Raw genomic sequence first — 19844 nt, 5'->3', positions numbered from 1 at the left:
CAGTTTATCTTATTTGTAACTACTACCAGCATTTTGCATATACCAGGAATTCACTCATTGTTTGCTGAATAAACAAGGTAATTCCTAAAGACTACCATTCTGGGATATATAGGCCACTCTCTGTGTCCCCTTAGCCTAGTATATATTTATTAAATAAGTCAACAAGATCTACACTGGAAAACAGTTGATTCAAAGGAATATTTTGTTATGGTCTTCTGTCCCCTCATAAAAGCAAATGTCAAAATACTTTTGCTAAATAGGACAGACTATCACTGCTTTTCTGAGATAAATGCCCTTCAAATGAGAATATGCAGCTCCATTTCTGAAATCTTTAGAGCAGAACCCTAGAATCTTCTGCTTAGTTTTTTTTTTTTTTCCCAACTCTGGATTTAAAGGCAGATCTCTAAAAATCAGCAGCTTCAGTCCTAAAATTTAAATACCTACAGCAGATATGAGGGGCTTGAATTTCAAAGTAACCCTTGCTCAATTTCAAAGTAAATCCTATGCAAAAAAAAAAAAAAAAAAAAAATTTTTTTTTTTTTTTTGGTCTCTTTGCCTTTTCTAGGGCCGCTTCTGCAGCATATGGAGATTCCCAGGCTAGGGGTCTAATTGGAGCTGTAGCCACCGACCTATGCCAGAGCCACGGCAATGCGGGATCCGAGCCACGTCTGCAACCTACACCACAGCTCACGGCAATGCCGGATCGTTACCCCACTGAGCAAGGCCAGGGATCAAACCCGCAACCTCATGGTTCCTAGTCGGATTTGTTAACCACTGTGCCATGATGGGAACTCCAATCCTATACAAAATTAATGTGCAGAAATCTTTTGCATTTCTATACACTAACAATGAAAGATAAGAAAGAGAAATTAAGGAAACAATCCCATTTTCCATTGCATCAAATGAATAAAATACCTAGGAGTAAATCTAACTAAAGAGACAAAAGGCATATACTATAAGCCACTAATGAAAGAAATCAAAGATGACACAAATATACGGAAAGATATACCATGCTCTTGGGTTGGAAGAATAAATATCATCAAAATAATAATACTACCCAAGGCAATCAACAGATTCAGTGCAATTCCTATTTAAGTACCAATGTCATTTCTCATAGAACTAGAAAAAAAATTTTTTAATTTCCATGGAAACACAAAAGATCCCCAAAAAGCCAAAGCAATCTTGAGAGAAAAAAACAGAGCTGGTGGAATCGGGCTCCCAGACTTCAGACTATACTACAAAGCTATAGTCATCAAAACAATATAGTACTAGCACCAAAACAGAAATATAGATGAGTGGAATGAGATGGAAAGCCCATAAATAAACCCACGTACTTATATGGTCAACTAATCTATGACAAAGGAGGCAAGAATATACAATAAAGACAGTCTTTTCAATAAGCGCTGCTGGGAAAACTGGACAGCTCTATATGGAAAAAAATAAAATTAGAACATTCCCTTACACTATACACACACAGAAACTCAAAATACAATGAAGACCTAAATTTAAACCCAGCTACTATAACACTCTCTGAGGGGAAAACATAGGAGAACACTCTTTAACATAAAGTGCAGCAATATCTTTTTGGATCCACCTCCTAGAGTAATGAAAATACATACAAAAATAAACAAATGGGACCTAATTAAACTTGAAAGTTTTTTCACAGCAAAGGAAACCATAAAGAAAACAAAAAGACAACCCACAGAATGGAAGAAAATATTTGCAAAAGAAGTGACTGACAAGGATTAATCTCCAAAATATACAAATGTCTCATACAACTTTATATTAAAAAAAACTTATTAAAAAATGATCAGAGTATTTAAGTAGATATTTTTACAAAGAAGAGAGATGGTTAAAAGCCCATGAAAAAGTGCTCAAGATCCCTAATTAGTACAGAAATGCAAATCAAAGCTACAGTGAGGTATCTTCTCACACCAGCTGGAATGACCATCATCAAAAAAGTCTATAAGCAATAGGAGTTCCCTTCATGGTTTAGCAGTTAACAAACCCAACTAAGATCCATGAGGATGCAGGTTCAATCTCTGGCCTCTCTCAGTGTATTAAGGATCTGGCATTGCCATGAGCTGTGGTGTAGGTCACAGATGAGGCTCAAATCCCTCATTGCTGTGGTTGTGGTAGAGGCTAGCAGCTGCAGCTCCAATTCGACCCCTAGCCTTGGAATTTCCATATGCCACAGGTATGGCCTAAATTTCCATATGCCCTAAAAAGAAAAAAAATGCTGCAAGCAATAAATGCTGAATAGCATGTAGAGAAGAGGGAACCCTCCTACAACTGTTGGTGGGAATGTAAAATAGTGCAATCACTATGGAGAACTGTGGGGAGGTTCCTTAAAAAACTACCATATGATCTGACAATCCCACTCCTGGGCATCTATCTGAAGAAAACTAGAATCTGAAAAGATACATATACCCCAGTGTTCATTGCAGCACTATGTACAATAGCCAAGACATGGAAGCAACCTAAATGTCCATCAACAGAGGATTGGATAATGAAGCTGTGGTACAATTACATATTATCATAAAAAAGAATGACATCATGCTATTTGCAGCAACATGGATGGACCTAGAAATGATCATACTAAGTAAGAGAGAGACAAATATCAAATGAGATCACTAATATGTGGAATCCAATTTAAATGATACAAAAGAACTTATTCACAAAACAGAAACAGACTCAAAGTTTTCAAAACCAAATGTATGGTTACCAAAGAGGAAGGATCGGAGGGGGGAGGGATAGATTAAGAGATTGGGATTAACATATACACACTACCATATATAAAATCAATAAGTAACAAAGACCTACTATACAGCAAAGAAAAGTCTACTGAATACTGTATAATAACCTATATGGGAAAAGAATCTGAAACAGAATGGAGATATATATATATAACTGATTCACTTTGCTATACACTTAAAACTAACATACCATTGTAAAACAAGTAAACTCCAATATTTTTTTTAAAGTGAATCCTATAACATTAGAAAAGCCCAAGTCTCTACTTACTTTTACAGATGCTTACTTTATTTTAACCAGTCTGTACTTACTAGAAGCTAAAGTGAGTTGCACTTGAAACAAAATATGGGGTGCATTTGTAACCTGTTGACTTGGCTAAGTTGCAACAATGTTTCCTAGAAATTCCCTTCACTGAGTTAGGGAGGCTGCATGAGGATTGGAAGGTGAGAGTCAAACTGCAGTCACACTCCTTTTGCACTGAAGGTCAGTGCAGAGAATCAGGCTGTGGGAGATCAGCTGTTGGTTCCCGTTGTTAGTGTGGGGGAGTCTCGGTCTTTAGCTCCTCCACCTCCTGAGCCAACATAGGCTTAGTTTCACAAAGAAGTTCAACAGCTTTGTGTCCACTGAGGCAGAGACTTAGAAGTGGTATGAAACAGTCACAGGTACCCATTCATCTTCACTCCTCCTCACTCTCTTCATTTCATATTCTTCCCTTCTGACTGCCTGCCCTGCTGGCAGGCAGCCTGATACAGACCAGCTCCCAGTTCATCCTGGACTGTATGAGGTTCAGTTGCTGTCGTGAACTTGTATATATCTCAATCATAGAGGTTCTCTTTCTCCGACTAAACCCATGGGAAACCAGCAACACTTAGGCCAGATATGGCTCTCAGAAAGTTGGCCTATTGTAGCTAAAATAGTAAGAAGTTGCCAACCTTTGTATGGTAAAATCATTTCAGAGCTCCTGTTGTGGCTCAGTGGAATTGAATCTGACTAGGATCCATGAGGACTCAGGTTCGATCCCTGGCCTTGATCAGTGGGTTAAAGATCCGGTGTTACCATGAGCTATGGTGTAGGTCACAGATGAGGCCTGGATCTGTCATTGCTATAACTGTGGCATAGGCCAGCAGCTGCAGCTCCAATTTGACCCCTAGGCTGGGAACCTCCATATGCCATTGGTGCAGCCCTTTAAAAAAAAAAAAAAAAAAAAAAAGTCACCTCACCTTTAATTTCCAGATCCATCTTTTGAAAATTCAGACACCTGGATCTCTAAGAGTACAGCATAGTGTAAATGTCCTCACCAGTTGTTTCAGTTGAAAACAACAAAAAACTAATGGTTAAATTTTTTTTAATATTTTAAATGCCTTGACTACTTATAACTCATTTCCAGTTCAACAGAGTCTAAAAAGTAAAATAGCATAGAAACCCAGAGAAATAATGTGAGTGTTTTGGCCAGCTGTCAATTTATAGATTTTGGCTAAACTAGATGAAATTTGGCTTCCGTTTTTTTTGGAGTATTAGGTCATGGGATCAGAGCAAATCTCTGGGCCCCCTGAAAGCAGGTAGTCTATTTAGAGATCCCACAGATGTACATGGGAGGCCAGCATAGCAAAGCCTCAGTGAAAGGAGGAAATAGAATCCAACCTTCCTAGTCTTCCACTTTTCTGACCCTTGTACCCAGAGGTTTAAAAGGGAAACAGCCTGTCTTGTACCTCAGCACTGAATGGAAGGAAAAGAAAAAACAAAAATTTACTAACACTTGGTAAGTCCAAACTGGCCCTTTCTCTGTCACCTGAATTGATATTACTTGGGTGGGCCTAAAACTTCAAGCACATAAATTAGGTTATATTAGGCCCAGGCTGATGGTGGCACCAGTCATTGATGGAAAGAGATGTAGATCCTTTCTGAAGAAAATCACAATGGAAAGTATTCCATGCTCCTGCATTAGAAAAATTAATATTGTAAAAATGGCCGTACTACCCAAAGCAATCTACAGATTTAATGCAATCCCTATCAAATTACCCATGACATTTTTCACAGAACTAGAACAAACAATCCAAAAATTTATATGGAACCGCAAAGGACCCTGAATTGCCGAAGCAATCCTGAAGAACAAAAACCAAGCAGGAGGCATAACTCTCCCAGACTTCAGGCAACATTACAAAGCCACAGTCATCAACACAGTGTGGTACTGGTACCAAAACAGACATACAGACCAATGGAACAGAATAGAGAACCCAGAAATAGACCCAGACACCTACAGTCAATTAATCTTCAACAAAGGAGGCAATAATATAAAATGGGAAAAAGACAGTCTTTTCAGCAATTGGTGCTGGGAAAACTGGACAGCCACATGTAAATCAATGAAACTGGAACACACCCTCACACCATGCACAAAAATAAACTCAAAATGACTTAAATACTTAAACATAAGACACCATCAAACCCCTAGAAGAGAACATAGGCAAAACATTCTCTAACATCAACCTTACAAATGTTTTTTCAGGTCAGCCTCCCTAGGCAACAGAAATAAAAGCAAAAATAAACCAATGTGACCTAATCAAACTGACAAGCTTTTGCAAAGCAAAGGAAACCATAAAAAAAAAAAAAAAGACAACTTACAGAATGGGAGAAAATAGTTTTAAATGATGCAACTGACAAGGGCTTAATCTCTAAAATATACAAACAACTTATACAACTCAACAGCAAAAAAGCCAACAACCCAATGGAAAAAATGGGCAAAAAACCTGAATAGACATTTCTCCAAAGAAGATATACAGATGGCCAACAAGCACATGAAAAAATGCTCAACATCACTGATTATTAGAGAATTGCAAATCAAAAACCACTATGAGCTACCACCTCACACCAGTCAGAATGGCCATCATTAATAAGTCCACAAATAACAAATGCTGGAGGGGATGCGGAGAAAAGGAAACCCTCGTGCACTGTTGGTGGGAATGTAAATTGGTACAACCACTATGGAAAACATATGGAGGTACCTCAGAAAAATAAGAACTACCATTTGATCCAGAAACCCCACTCTTGGGCATATATCCAGACAAACTTTCCTTGAAAAAAACACATGCACCCATGTGTTCATTGCAGCACTATTTACGATAGCCAGGACATGGAAACAACCTAAATGTCCATCAACAGGTAAATGGATTAAGAAGACGTGATATAGATACACAGAATGGAACACTCAGCCATAAAAAAGAACAAAAATAATGCTATTTGCAGCAACATGGATGGAACTAGAGACTCTATACTGAGTGAAGTTGTCATAAAGAGAAAGACAAATACCATATGATATAAGTTGTATATAGAATCTAATATATGACACAAATGAACCTTTCCACAGAAAAGAATCTCATGTACTTGAAGAACAGACTTGCGGTTGCCAAGGGGGAGGGAGTGGGATGGACTGGGAACCTGGGGTTAATAAATGCAAATTATTGTCTTTGCAATGGATAAGCAATGAGATCCAGCTGTATAGCACTGGGAATTATATCTAGTCACTTATGACAGAGCATGATGGAGGATAACATGAGAAAAAGAATATATACATGTATGTGTGACTTGCTGTACAGTAGAAAATTCACAGAACACTGTAAACCAGCTATAATGGAGAAAATAAATTTCATTCGAAAAAAAAAATAAAATTACCTTAAAAGTAGGCTTCAGACTTCCCACTGAGGTGTAGTGGGTTAAAAATCTGTCTGCTGTGGCTCAGGTTGCTATGGAGATGCAGGTTTGATGCCTGGCCTGGTACAGCAATTTAAAGGACCTGGCGTTGCCACAGCTGCAGTGTAGGTCACAGCTATAGCTCAGATTCAGTCCCTAGCCTGGGAATTTACATTTGCCACAGGTGTGGCCATAAAATTAAAAAAAAAAAAAAGAAGTAGGTCTCACATAACTTAAAGAAAGACCAAAGAAATATAAACCCCAACAAGCAAGTATGAAGGATACTCAGAAACAAGGCACCCTGAGCAAGACAGCAAGTGTAGAAACTAGGAGGCTAGTTTAGACGCACAGATACAGAATAAGCAGAGAAAGAATATAAAAGAGTATGTTTACTGTAAGTCAAGAAACAAAAAGAGAATTGAAAGAGTAAGAAAAAAGGAATACAAAAATGGCTAACAAAGTAGAAAATGAACAAGAAAGAATTTCTGGAAATGAAAATATAATCTCCAAAACAAAACTCCAATGGTCACGATGAGAAATAAAAAGAAAATGAATATGAGACTATATCTAAATGGAGGCAGAGTAGCAGAAATGCTAGGATGAGAGTGTCTAATTCAGGTTTCAGAGTAGTAGGAGAGAGAATGCAGCAGAAATAATTTTCAAAGGCATATCAACTGAGTCTTATCTAGAAGTGATGAAAGACACACAACTACAAATTGAGAGTCAAAAGGAAAAAAATCAGGTAAATGAAATGAAATCCACATCTAGGATATCAAAATGACACTGTAGAATATCAAAGATAAAAAGCAATAGGACAGAAAAGAACCACATAAAAGTTCTTGAATCGAAGTTAAATTGACAGCTGACTTCTGAACCACAGCAGTAAAAACCAGAATACTGAGGACGAATATCTTCAATTCCTGAGACAGAATAACTGTCAGCATAGAGTTGTATATTCAGAAAAAATCCCTTTTACAAAAGAGGGCAAATTTAAAAATTATTCCAAGGAGTACCCTTGTGGTCCAGTGAGCTAGGGATCTGGCATTGTCACTGCAGCAGCTCGGGTTGCTGCTGTCACGTGGGTTTGGTCCTCAGCCCAGGAACTTCTCCAGGCCCTGGGCATGGCCATAAAAATTAGAAAATTAAAATTATTCCAGAAAAATAAAAATGAGGATTTGTCCCATAAACCCTCACTAAAAGAACATGTCAAGGATTTTCTTGATTTTAAGAAAAAAAGGGAGATTTCAGATGACAGAGGAATAAGTAAAGAAAGTGGAAAACATATATATGTAAATAAACATTGAATAAACAATACTCTTGCTGTATTAAGCAACATTGAACCAAAATACTTAACAGAACACATAAATCAAGAATTGTACATTTAGGCAATGTACAAAAAATGTTTTAAAAAATCCATTAAAGACTCAATATTGTCAAGGTATCAACTCTCCCCAAAACTGATCTATTTCAACATAATCCCAGTAAAATTCCCTTCAGGGTTTTAGACTTATATGGGAAAGGAGAGAATTTGGAATAATTAAATCAATCTTTTTTCCTTTTGCAAAAGTTAAAGGACTCACTATAGAGCTTATTTTGACTTATTATAAAGGTATGGTAACTAAGATTGTCTGGTATTTGCAGGAGACTAGGCAAACAGATAAATAGAACAGAGTAGAGATTTTAGAAATAAATCTCCATGTATGGGGTTGATTGATTTTCAATAAAAGCACCAATGCTATTCAATAAAGTAAGGATTATTTTTTCAGTAATTAGTGCTCAAAAAACTAGATAAACTTACTAGGGGAAAAGTGAATCTCATCTCTATTCTGAAAAATCAATTCTTAAAAATTAAATGAAAAATAAATGGATCATAAATTTGAATGTAAAGCTAAAACTCTAAAGCTTCCAGGAAAAAAAAAAATAGGAGACTGTCTTGGAGACCTTGGGGGGTAAGTCACAGTTTAGAAGAAAACACTTGTACTAGATAGATAGGTCGATGTACAGATGGATGGATGGATAGGTAGATTTCAGATACAGGTACACATAGATATAGCTACATCTGAATTTTCTGAAAATATATCTAAAATTTCATATATATATATATTTACACAAATAATTAGACTGTATAGCAACTCAGTGACAAAAATACAAATAACACAATTTTAAAAATAAAATAGTTGAACAAAAGATTTAAATAGATCTTTCTGAAAAGATCTTTGAATATCCAATATGTATGTGAAAAGCTGCTCAACATCATTAGTCATCAGGGAAAAAATGAAAACCACAATGAAGAACTATTTTATAGTACTGCAAAGGAAGCTATACAAGAATGAAAAGACAACTTACAGAATGGGAGAACAGATTTGCAAATTATGCAAACGACAAGGGCTTACTCTCCAAAACATACAAATAACTCATACAACTCAACAACAACAAAAAAACCTCAACCCAGTAAAAAAATTCATGGAAGATCTAAACAGACATCATTTCTCCAAAGAAGACATGTGGGTGCCCAGTAGGCACAGGAAGAGATGCTCAACGTCACTAATTATTAGAGAAATGCAAATCAAAACTGCAATAAGGTAACACCTTACACCAGTAAGAATGGCTATCATTAATAAGTCTACAGATAGCAAATGCTGGAGAGGGTGTGGAGAAAAGGGAACCTCCTACACTGTTGGTTGGAATGTAAATTGGTACAACCCCTATGGAAACAGTATGGAGGTTCCTCAGAAAACTGAAAATACAATTGTCATATGATCCAGCAATCCCACCTCTGGGACTAGATCTGCACAAAACTATAATTCAAAAATATACCTGGACCCCCATGTTCATAGCTGCATTATTCACAATATCCAAGACATGGAAACAACCTAACTGACAGAGAAATGGAAAAGAAGTTGTTGGTGCATATATACAATGGAATACTACTTAGACATGAAAAAGAATGAAATGATGCGATTCACAGCAACATGGATTATCATACTAAGTGAATTAGAGAGTATCATACTAAGTTAAGTCAGAAAAAGACAAATGCCATATATCACTTATAGGTTGAATCTAAAATATGGTGCAAATGAACCTATCTACAAAACAGAAGCAGACTCATAGACATAGAGAACAGACTTATAAGTTGCCGGGGGGTGGGGATGCACTGGGAGTTTGGGGTTGATAGATTCACACTATTACATTTATAATGGATAAACAACAAGGTCCTACTGTATAGCACAAATAATTAGACTATATAGCAAATCGCTGGGATAAACCATGGTGGAAAAGAATATAAAAAACAATATGTGTGTCATGTGTATATGTACACATACACATATATATATAACTGAATTTCTTTGCTCTATAGTAGAAATTAGCACAACATGGTAAATCAACTGTAATAAATTTTTTGAAAAGACCCATTTTATAGCCACTGGAATAGCTTTAATTACATCAATATTGGTGGTAAGAATGTAAAGCTGCACAGCTATCTTGGAAAATAATTTGGTAGTTTTCTTATTCTATTAAACTACTGCTGTGAAACATACTACCCTAAAACTTAGCAGCTTAAAAAGCAGACGTTTATTATCCCACAGTTTCTGTGGGTGCAATTTAATACTTCCTCTCACTCAAGATCATTTAGGAGGTTGCAGTTAAGCTGCTGGCAAGGGCTGTGACCTCTTCAAATGCTTGACTTGGAGAAGATCCATTTCTAATTTTATGCCTTTGGTTGTTGGCAAGACTCAGCTCCCTGTAACTATTATTTTGAGGACCTTAGTTCCTCACAGGCTAATGGGCTCCCTTGGTTTCTCAGACATCTTTGTGCAGTTCTCACATGGCAGCTGGCATCCCTTTGCGTGAGGGAATGAGAGCATGAACCCAAGATGGAAGCCAGTTTTTTGGTCTGTTTTTTTGTTTTTATAACCTGATCTCCTAAGTGACATCCTATCCCTCTTGCCACATTTTCCTTGTGTAGAATCAAGCCACAATATCCAGCCCACATCTAGGAGAGAAAATTGCCTAGGGCATTAATAACAGGATATAAAGATCACTGGGGATTATTTTAGATACAGCCTTAAAGACACACCTATGTTGTAACCTAGTAATTCTACTCATAGCTCCTTATTTTAGAGAAATGAAAACTTTATCCTCATAAAGACTTGTGCAAAATAGCCCCAAACTTGAAATAACCAAGTATCTACTAACAGGCGACTGGATAAAGGGTACAAATTTTCAGTTACAAGATGAATGAGTTCTGGAGGTCTAGTGTACAGCAGAGTGACTAGATTTAATAATAATGTATTCTAGATTTGAAATTTGCTACAAGAGTAGATCTTAAATGTTTTCACCATACGTGGGAAAGATGTAAATATGTGAAGTGATGGATAGGTTTAATTTACTTAGTAGGGGGAATCATTTCACATTGTATTCATGTATTAAAATATCATGTTGTATACCTTAAAATATATACAGTGTTTATCTCAATAAAATTAAAAAGTCTGTGCATTTCACTGCATGTAAGTTTTCCATCAGTAAAAAGTCATCTGAAATATAAAAATTCATTTACAGGGGAGACACATCTGAAATATAACCATGGAGTTCCCGTTGTGGCTCAGCGGAAATGAATCTGAATAGTATCCATGAGAACGCAGGTTCGATCCCTGGCCACGTTCAGTGGGTTATAGATCTGGCATTGTCATGAGCTGTGGTGTAGGTCGCAGATGAGGCTTGGATCCTGCATTACTATGGCTGTGGCGTAGGCCAGCAGCTACAGCTCCAATTTGACCCCTAGCCTGGGAATCTCCATATGCCGCAAGTGCGGCCCTAAAAAGCCAAAAGACTGAATAAATTAATTTAATTAATTAATTAATTATAAGCATACAGAATGGATGACATTTACAAGAATAGAAAAATGCATCCAAGGAAGATACTAATAGAAACAGAATGAGAACAACTATACTAATAGGCAAAATGGATTTTAAGGCAAAAAATATGCTGAGGAATAGGATCATTATACACATTCGTAAGAAGATAAGGAAGATAGAACAATTCTAAGCTGCCATTATACGTATTTAATAATATGCCTCTTTTAGTAGCTGATATATATATATGAACAGAACAATTAAATATGTTGGGTTAATAGACACGTATGGAACATAGCACCAGCAACGGCAGAACACGGTCTTTTCAGTCAGGCATGAATATTTTAAAAAACTGACACATACAGAGCCAAGATCCTAGTCTCGATTTTTAAATAAATGATTTTTTAAAAAGAGAATGTTTTCTGACTATGGTAAGATTATCAGTTCAAAACCGGTGAATAAAATATACACTAGAAATCTGTCATAGAAAATCTTAAAGATTTAGAAATTAAGGAAAATCTGTATATAAAACTTAACCACAGGAGAAATTATACTAAAATCAGAAGAGATTTACACCTGTATTAATAATTCTCCTTTGGGATGCTACCTCTAAAACGCATATCTTTAAATGAATGTATTAAAAGTTAGGAAAGCAGAAATCAACTAAGAAAGCAGAACATTTTAATTAACTAAGGCAGCAACACGTTTTAGAATTTAGATTAGGATAACTCTTCAGTTGTTCTATCTAGAACAAAAAGACAAGGAAATTTTAAGAATAAGAAATAAACATAAAACAGATAGGAGTGACAAAGGCAAAAGTTAGCTCTTTGAAAAGACTAATAAATTGACAGTACTGCTCAAGGGGAAAAGAAGACACAAATAAAAATCCTTGGAACAACAAAAGGCATAACTACAAATGTTAGGGATGAAAATATTATGAAAAGCCTTGCCAAGAAATTTAAAACTTTATGTGAAATGGAAAAATACCAGGAAAACAGATCACTTACCAAAATCAACCTGAGAAGAAACATAAAACCCATATAATCCTGTAATTATGTTTTAATGGAAATAAGATGGCTTTCCATGACCAGAAGGTTTATCAATGCATTTAAATATGCAAAGGGTAGGTACATCTAATCTTTCATTAAAAATTCCAAAAAAATTTCAATATATGATGGTGAGATCCTTGCTCTGCATCTCTTTTGACCCCAAAAGAATCTGACAAAGTTATTACAAGAAAGAAAAGTTACAAGATAAACTCACTTATGACCACAGGTGCAAAATCCTAAAAATAATTAACAGATAATTTCAGAAATTGATAGAAAAGATGAGATGGTATGAAAATGTTTGGTTAATACAAAAAAAAAGTAGGAGAGGATTATCAATATTGGGAAATTAATATAATTCACACTAATATATGAAGGAGAAATATATTATCTCCATATATGAAGAATAAAATACTAACTGATAAATCCACAGTAATGAATGATAGAAACTCTTTGCAAAATGATAAGAGAACTCCCTCATCATGATAAAAAATATTTTTTGGGAAAAAAAAAAACCTATAAAAAAATCTTACTTAATGGGTAAATTTTTGAAAGTTTTCCCTTTAAAGTCAAGAAAAGGCAAGATTACCTTTGCTTAACTTTCAGTAAACACTTTATTGGACAGTCCTAGATAGTACAATATGAAAAAAAAAAAGATATAGAACTATCATGAAACAATTAGTGCCCACCTAAAAAACCTAAGTCAACCTGTGTACCACTTTTGAAAAATAAGATAATTTAGCTATGTGTTTTAACAATAAGATCACATACCAAACAAATATCGATACAATGGGAAAAATAAATAGGTATAAGAGAAATACTTTTTTACTGAAATACAATTGTCCACAGCCACAAGAGGTATGTTAACCCCTCACAGAGAAAACTGTTGAACTTTATTGAAATACATCCCCGGAAACAACAAAATAGAGACAGGTGCAGTGAACATGGAGGGAACGTAAATCCAATCAAAGTTCCAACAGGGCTTCGTTCAGTTGAAACTTCAGTTGATTTGGAAATTTATTTGGAAGACTAGGAAAAGCTAGGGCGTTCTTGAAGAACAAGGCAAGGGGGCTAGTGTATGCAATGTAAAGAATTTAAAAATCAAAATAAGTAAGCTAAAATATTTATTTAATGATTGTCACAAGGCTAGATGAATAGAATAACAAAACAGACTAGAAAATCTCCAAAGAGACCAATATGCGTATGGCAACAATCATGTATGACACAGCTAAATATGGGCTTTTCAATATATGACGGTGAGACCCTTGCTCTGCATCTCTTTTGATCCCAGCCTGAGATCATACACGAAAATTAATACCCAATGAATAAAAGACAATGAAAAAGCAGAACATAAAAGTTTTGAAAACTCAACATAAAACTTCATAACCTCAGTGTAAGGATGGACGACTCAGATAAAACAGAAGCTCAAACCCTACAGGAAAAGATAATTTGTTGACATTACAATCTAAACCCTTTGCTCATCCAAAGATGCTAAGCATGCAGTGAAAAGATAAACTACAGCCTTGAAAAAGAAATTATCAGTACAGAGAACTGAAGAGTTACTTTTCAGAGTATATAAAGCATCACTACAATTCACACACACAAAATAACACAAATGAAAACAATTAAGAGAGACAAAAGACATTTCACTGAAGACGAATCCCAAATGGCTTACCAACAAATGAAAAGATGCTTAACTCCATTACTAATCTGGGAAATGCAAATTTAAAAGACAATAGCATCCCCTTTTACACTTGTCTCATAATAAATAATATTAAATCCTAGCAAGAAAGTAGAATAAACAGGACTCTATACTTTACTAGTGGGAAAGCAATAAAGCTGTAGACAATTAGCAATAAACGTAGGAGCTAGCAATTCCACACTTCACGGATGTGTCCTAAAGAAAATCTGCACATGTTCACCAGGAGCCACAAAAGAGAACATGCAGGGATGACTTTATAGAAATGAAAACTTGGAATCTATCCAAATGTCCCACAAAAGGATGGACAAACAGATCATGACGTATGATAACACTAGGGAAAAAGAATAATTTACAGCTGTGCTACAGCATGGATGCATTGCAGGAACAAAATGTTGAGGCCAGAAAATAAATGAATAAATCAGAAAAGAATGCATAACTGCAATTACTCAGTGCATAAAGTTCAAAAGCTTGTGATCATAAACAGTCTATCATTTTAAAAGGCAAACATGCAGTAATACAACATTATAAAGAAAATCAAGAAAAGAGTAAACAAAATTCATACCAGTAGTTACTCTTGAGAGACGGAAATGGATAGGATTAGGAAGAAGAGCTCAGGGATTTTCAGAGATAAGACCTTTTTTTTCCTTTAAAAAGTATAGTGGGTACATGAGATCTCTATATCATATTAACGTTTGGAGAAATCTTTTGCACTAATTCTCAAAATGGAATGATTCAGATTTTTTTTTTTTTTTAATCGGAAGCCCTGGCAGTAATCAGCTAGGTTAGAACAGCAGCTGACACCTGTCCAGAGCGTCTCCCTCACTTGTGGTTGATTCAGAAATTTATTGGAAGATGAGGAAAGGCTAGGGCATTCTTGAAGAACAAGGCAAGGCGGCATGCGTATGAAATGTAAAGAATTTAAACTCTTATTTTGCTTATAGCTTTCTTATGGGTCACTCACTGACATCACCTATCTAGTCTTTGTGGGCACTTGAGATGACAGTGGTGTTTTAGAGCAGTGGTTCTCAACATGTGGTTCCTGAACTAGCAGCTGTAGCATCACCTGTAACTTGTCACAAGTACAGGTGTTCAGGCACCACCCTCAACCTACTGCATCAAACTATGGCGGTAGATCCTGGCAATGGGTGTTTTAACAAGCCTGCCATGGGATCCTGATGCTCCTGTTTGAGAACCACTGTTCTGGAGAGCCTGTCCCAGACTTGGACTTCCTTTCCGAGACTTTCTCCATGTGCAGGCTCTTTTAGTCCTCCCAGAGGAGTTGCACTTGCTCCTAATGGGATTAGTATTCATTCCCAAGAGCCAATAGGACACTCAATTGCCAGGAACCAACACCCCCATCCTGCCCTGGCCCAAATCAGGAGGGAGTCTCCTTCCATTTTCCTTGCTCAATACTACCTAAGCAACAGCATTGTGGTTATCCATCTATTGTCAGAAATTGACTGACATCACTGCAGGAGTGCTGCATGCACTCTCTGCAGGCCCCTAGGGCTCTTGCAGGAGCTTTCTTGACAGTGGAAAGATTTAGCATGTGAATGAACAGTCTGCCTTTGTAGCAAAGGACAGACCTTAAGGATGGGGTATGAAAACTAAGCCAGCTACCACTTTGTCTTTGCTTCCAGGAAACTAGTTTCTACCTTATCATGCTGTTCACATTAGGAGACAGTTTCAGAGTGGCCCGCTTTCTTGGCACTCTGGCATATCCAAGGCTTTGGAGGAGGGGAAGGGAGCAGGCATTTCTGAGTCTACTTCTGAGTCCTCCTTCTGATCTCATAGGAGGTGGCAAGAGTAAAGCGAATTCATAGGCCTGTCTGAAATCCAACGCTCCATCTGATAAAGTTCTCCAAGCTCCCTGTATTTTTTCTATTTCAGTATTTTCCCCCTAAGCTATGATTTTGTATGCATCATTCACTTTGATTCACTATATACTGAATACAAACACATTAATCATATCACGAATTTGATGTGCTGATGTTGACCATTTCAGTAAGTGGTGAAGACTCTTGTGTAGTGGGTGGTATGTCTCACTGAGACATATGTGGTACTAGCCATCATCTCATCATTATTTACAGAGCCTGGGTTCAGAAGTAGAAGTGCCAATTCTATGAAGAAAGAGTTGGCATTTCATTACAGAGAACAGTACAAAAATGTGGTGGACAGGAAAGAAGTCCAATTTTTCTAGAAGAGATGAAGAATACTCTATAACATGCCTGGGTGTGGATCTTGGCTCTGCCCTTTTACAAGATATACAAACCTGAGGAAGTCATTTACTTTAGTTTCCTTGCCTGTACAATCAGGATTTGAAGGAGTGCCAAAAACAGAGGATTTTTGCGGGGATTAAATGACACATATAAAGCACTTCCCACAGTGCCCATCACCTAGTAAGTATTCATTAAAACGTAGGAGATGTTTGTGGCAAGAAAGACTAACAAAATAGGTCAGACCAAGTTCTAATGGGCAAGTAAGTTCAAGAGTTCAATCTTTTCTAAGGAACTTGTGAAGGTTTTGATGACAGAAGTAACATATTCAAACTGACTTCAGGATGATATATGGGTGCGTGAAGTACACTGGGAAACAAAGGGAAGAAATAGAGGTAATCTTTTGAGGTTACCATAGTCCAGGTTCAAGGTGAATTACTATGTGAGAATTAGTATATTAGTTGTGAGTTAAAAGCTGAATTATCTGATGCAATACAGGAAGGAGGGAAGAAGGAAGCAAGGGAAAGAGAGAACACGGCGTGAGGATTGTTTCCTGGGACGGATGGAGGATAGCAGAGCCTGCTGTTGAGAAGAGGGTGAACAAATGTGGAGTTGAGCAGGCAATATTATCATAAGGGAAGCTTATGCCAAGAGGGAAAAGTTCTCCCTATTAGTGAAAACAGAAGGTATTAGACCATGCTAGGATAAGGTAGGGGCGTCAGCCAGACCTTAGGGAGAGAAGCAAAGAGCATGGTGGAAAACCATCTTCAAATTTTAAAAGTGAGCTACAGGAAGAGCTCAACTGGGGTGAGGTAAAGTTCCTAGATAAGGCCTGTATTACACAGTCATCACTTCCTGAAGCTCTAGAAATGAGACCTCCTTCCCTGTCTGAGGTCATAGCGGAGGGAAAAACACAGGCAAAGGGATTTGGCCACACTTCAAGGTGGACCACACCTAGCTCAGCACCAACTTGGTGAAGGTCTTGTGAGAAGGAGGGGTAGGATAGGGGTTTTTTGCCACACACAAAGCGATAAGAAGTCAAAAGGGAAATAAGGAGTGAAAAAGAAGCTCAAGCCAGCCCTTTCCTGAGGACTAGAGACCTGTTGTTTCTCTTAAAGGTTCTAGATGAGTCACTGCCGTGGAAAAAGGGACATCAATTTCCTGCTGCCTGGAAGCAAAAGGCAGGGAGCCAGACCTGGGAAGTGAGGAAGCGCCCTCCCTCCCTTGGCGCCTATGAAACATGGCTTGGGACTGCTTCCCACTGGTCACCTTGCTCTTCCTGCCAATTACTGATGCCTGTGAGGGTGTGCCTGACCCATAGCAGGGGGAAGGGAGTGGGGGCAGAACAAGGAGTCAGCAGTCGGCAGGCAGAGAGGATGATGTTCCCTTTTAATACGTCAAAAAGAGGACGTAGAAATAAAATGCAGACAATTGGTTTTATTCAGCGAAGTTTGATAGCCATGGTAGAGGCCTGGGCTTCCCAAGTTGGGATACTTTTCTTTGTAACAGAGGAGAGGATCCTCATTCAGTCCCATGTGGGGCTAATATTAAAATCTGGACTACCTAGAAGATGGTTGGGTTTTACTTCATATTTTTCATATTGAATGAGTTCAGCAGAAATCTTTCGATGAAGCATTATCCTCTTTTGCCCTAACAATTACCATAGAGTGTAACTGACTCCCCTTCACTCAATTTACTTATGTTACACACAGTAAAATTCACTTGGGGGGGGTACAATTATGTGAGGCACATGACCACCCCTACAATCAAGGCACAGAACCATTTTGTCACCAAAGATCATCTACCCCTTGTGCTGTCCCTTTGTAGTCAAATCCATTCCCTTTAATTCCTGGCAACAACTTAACTGTTCTGAATCTTCTTTTGACAACTGCCTATTTGAGTCAGGCTTGAAATTTCTTTATGAGCAGCTGGTATGATAGCAATAGTCACAACAATATAGTAGTAGTAAATACATATTATACATTTACCACGCGCCAGGCACCACTTGAAACACTTTAGAGATGAGGAAACAGGCTTTGAGAAACTTTGGCAAGGAGAGGAGGGAAGAAAGACTTGCCCAAGGTCATGCTGTGACAGCTCCGTGGCTTGAGTCAGCCATGGCTAAGCTCTGTCCAAATCAGCTTCCGGGAAAGATGCAGAAAGCAGGATGAAGTGAAAGGAATGCCTACCAACTCCAGGACGTTCAGTTTAGACCTGAGATTGCCTCACTCTAAAACTACACAAAACTTATGTAAGAATTTGGTTAATTACACCAATCAGGCAATAAGTACCTGGGTGTAAGATAAAATGAAGCCAGGATTTTAGAACACCTTCCTTATGATCTTTGTGCTAGGCAGGGAAGATAAAGCCCAGATATCTTATATTTTCCCTCATAAATTTGACCAGGCTTGTAAAGCAAAGCTAGAAAAATTTCCTAATCAGATATGGAAATGTTGTGTCAATGCTCAGAGCATCGACTTCCTTTGAAATGTATTGAAAAAGTGAAATGGGATCTTTAATCGTGCTTGGTCTTGGATCTATTTCAGGTTGGAATCCCCCACCCGGTCTCTGGTGATGGAAGCCCCAAAAGGAGTAGAAATAAATGCAGAAGCCGGCAATATGGAAGCCACCTGCAGAACAGAGCTGAGACTGGAGTCCAAAGATGGAGAGGTAGGGGGACGAGGGACAGAGGTCCAAAGAAACACAGCTCCAATAAGCCAACATTTCCTAAAACGTCATTCCCTTTGCCACTGCAGTCAACCTGCCTTATATGCAAAAAAAAAAAAAAAAAAAAAAGAGCCAATCAGAGGTTCTATTTCTAGAACAAATATGTTGAACACCACAACTCTAAGCCAAACCCACAGCACATAAAAGTTATGACTCATCATTTGTAAGGTGTTGATGTAACAGCACGTATTACAAGACCAGAATTAGAAGGATGGCTGTAAAAATGAATGCTATTTCCAAACTTTCTCTCTCTTAAAATAAGATTTAGTTGGCTGCTATAATTAAGCTGTATATCACACACATCTGTGTAAAGAGATTTACTTGTAGTCATTTTTACTTGTAGTCATTTTTATAGTGTACCTTGTTTATACTTCCATTGAAAACAGAAAAGCCAGATCTAATAGCTCTCCCAAATCAGAACAAGTCAAAACTAGGCAATAAAAGCTGAAGGGATGAAAAGGTGGCAAATATTCATTCTCTACCCCGATGCAAAACCCACTTCGGTGAACAAAACAGCTGCTTGTAGTTTTGCAAGCAAAATAAGCCAAATCCCCAAAGAATATATGATTCAACTGCAAAATTTTGAAAATGGCTTCATCATTCTCATAAGTGAATTTTTATATTTAAGAATTCTTTTTAACAAGAGGAAAAATGTGTTTTTAAAGCAAAACTCTCTTCCACTTTTTATGTGTAGTTGGAAGTTATCCGTCTCGACCTGCCTCTGTATACCAAGCCTGCCTTTTGATTGGCTTGGCATTTGCTATATTTGTTTTAAAAGATCTAGTCAGATAGACCTTTCAGTTATCAAAAATGTCTCTGCAGACAGCTGCAAACTCCCCATCACACACATTTCAAAGCAGTG

General features: G+C 37.3%; 1 protein-coding gene and 1 long non-coding RNA gene across 9 annotated transcripts in view; one reads left to right on the top strand and one right to left on the bottom strand.

Annotated features, from left to right (window-relative positions):
* Positions 1-19844, bottom strand: part of LOC110257242 (uncharacterized) — a 179266-nt gene that overhangs the window by 9608 nt on the left and 149814 nt on the right. The gene's annotated exons all lie outside the window — the stretch shown is intronic.
* The window catches only part of SGCD (sarcoglycan delta), a 1031224-nt gene that overhangs the window by 1006283 nt on the left and 5097 nt on the right, over positions 1-19844 (top strand). For all 7 annotated transcript variants that reach the window (XM_021076527.2, XM_085001529.1, XM_021076526.2 and 4 more), the window contains one exon: positions 18802-18925. In XM_021076527.2, coding sequence (XP_020932186.1) covers positions 18802-18925 — 124 coding nt within the window. The remainder of the gene's footprint in view (positions 1-18801; positions 18926-19844) is intronic.

This window comes from Sus scrofa, chromosome 16, assembly GCF_054392235.1.
Source record: "Sus scrofa isolate SSC_HxYL_T2T_F1_AM1 chromosome 16, Sscrofa_HxYL_maternal_Yorkshire_Landrace_v2.0, whole genome shotgun sequence".
Classification (NCBI taxonomy): domain Eukaryota; kingdom Metazoa; phylum Chordata; class Mammalia; order Artiodactyla; family Suidae; genus Sus; species Sus scrofa.
This window is presented reverse-complemented; position numbering and strand designations above follow the sequence as displayed.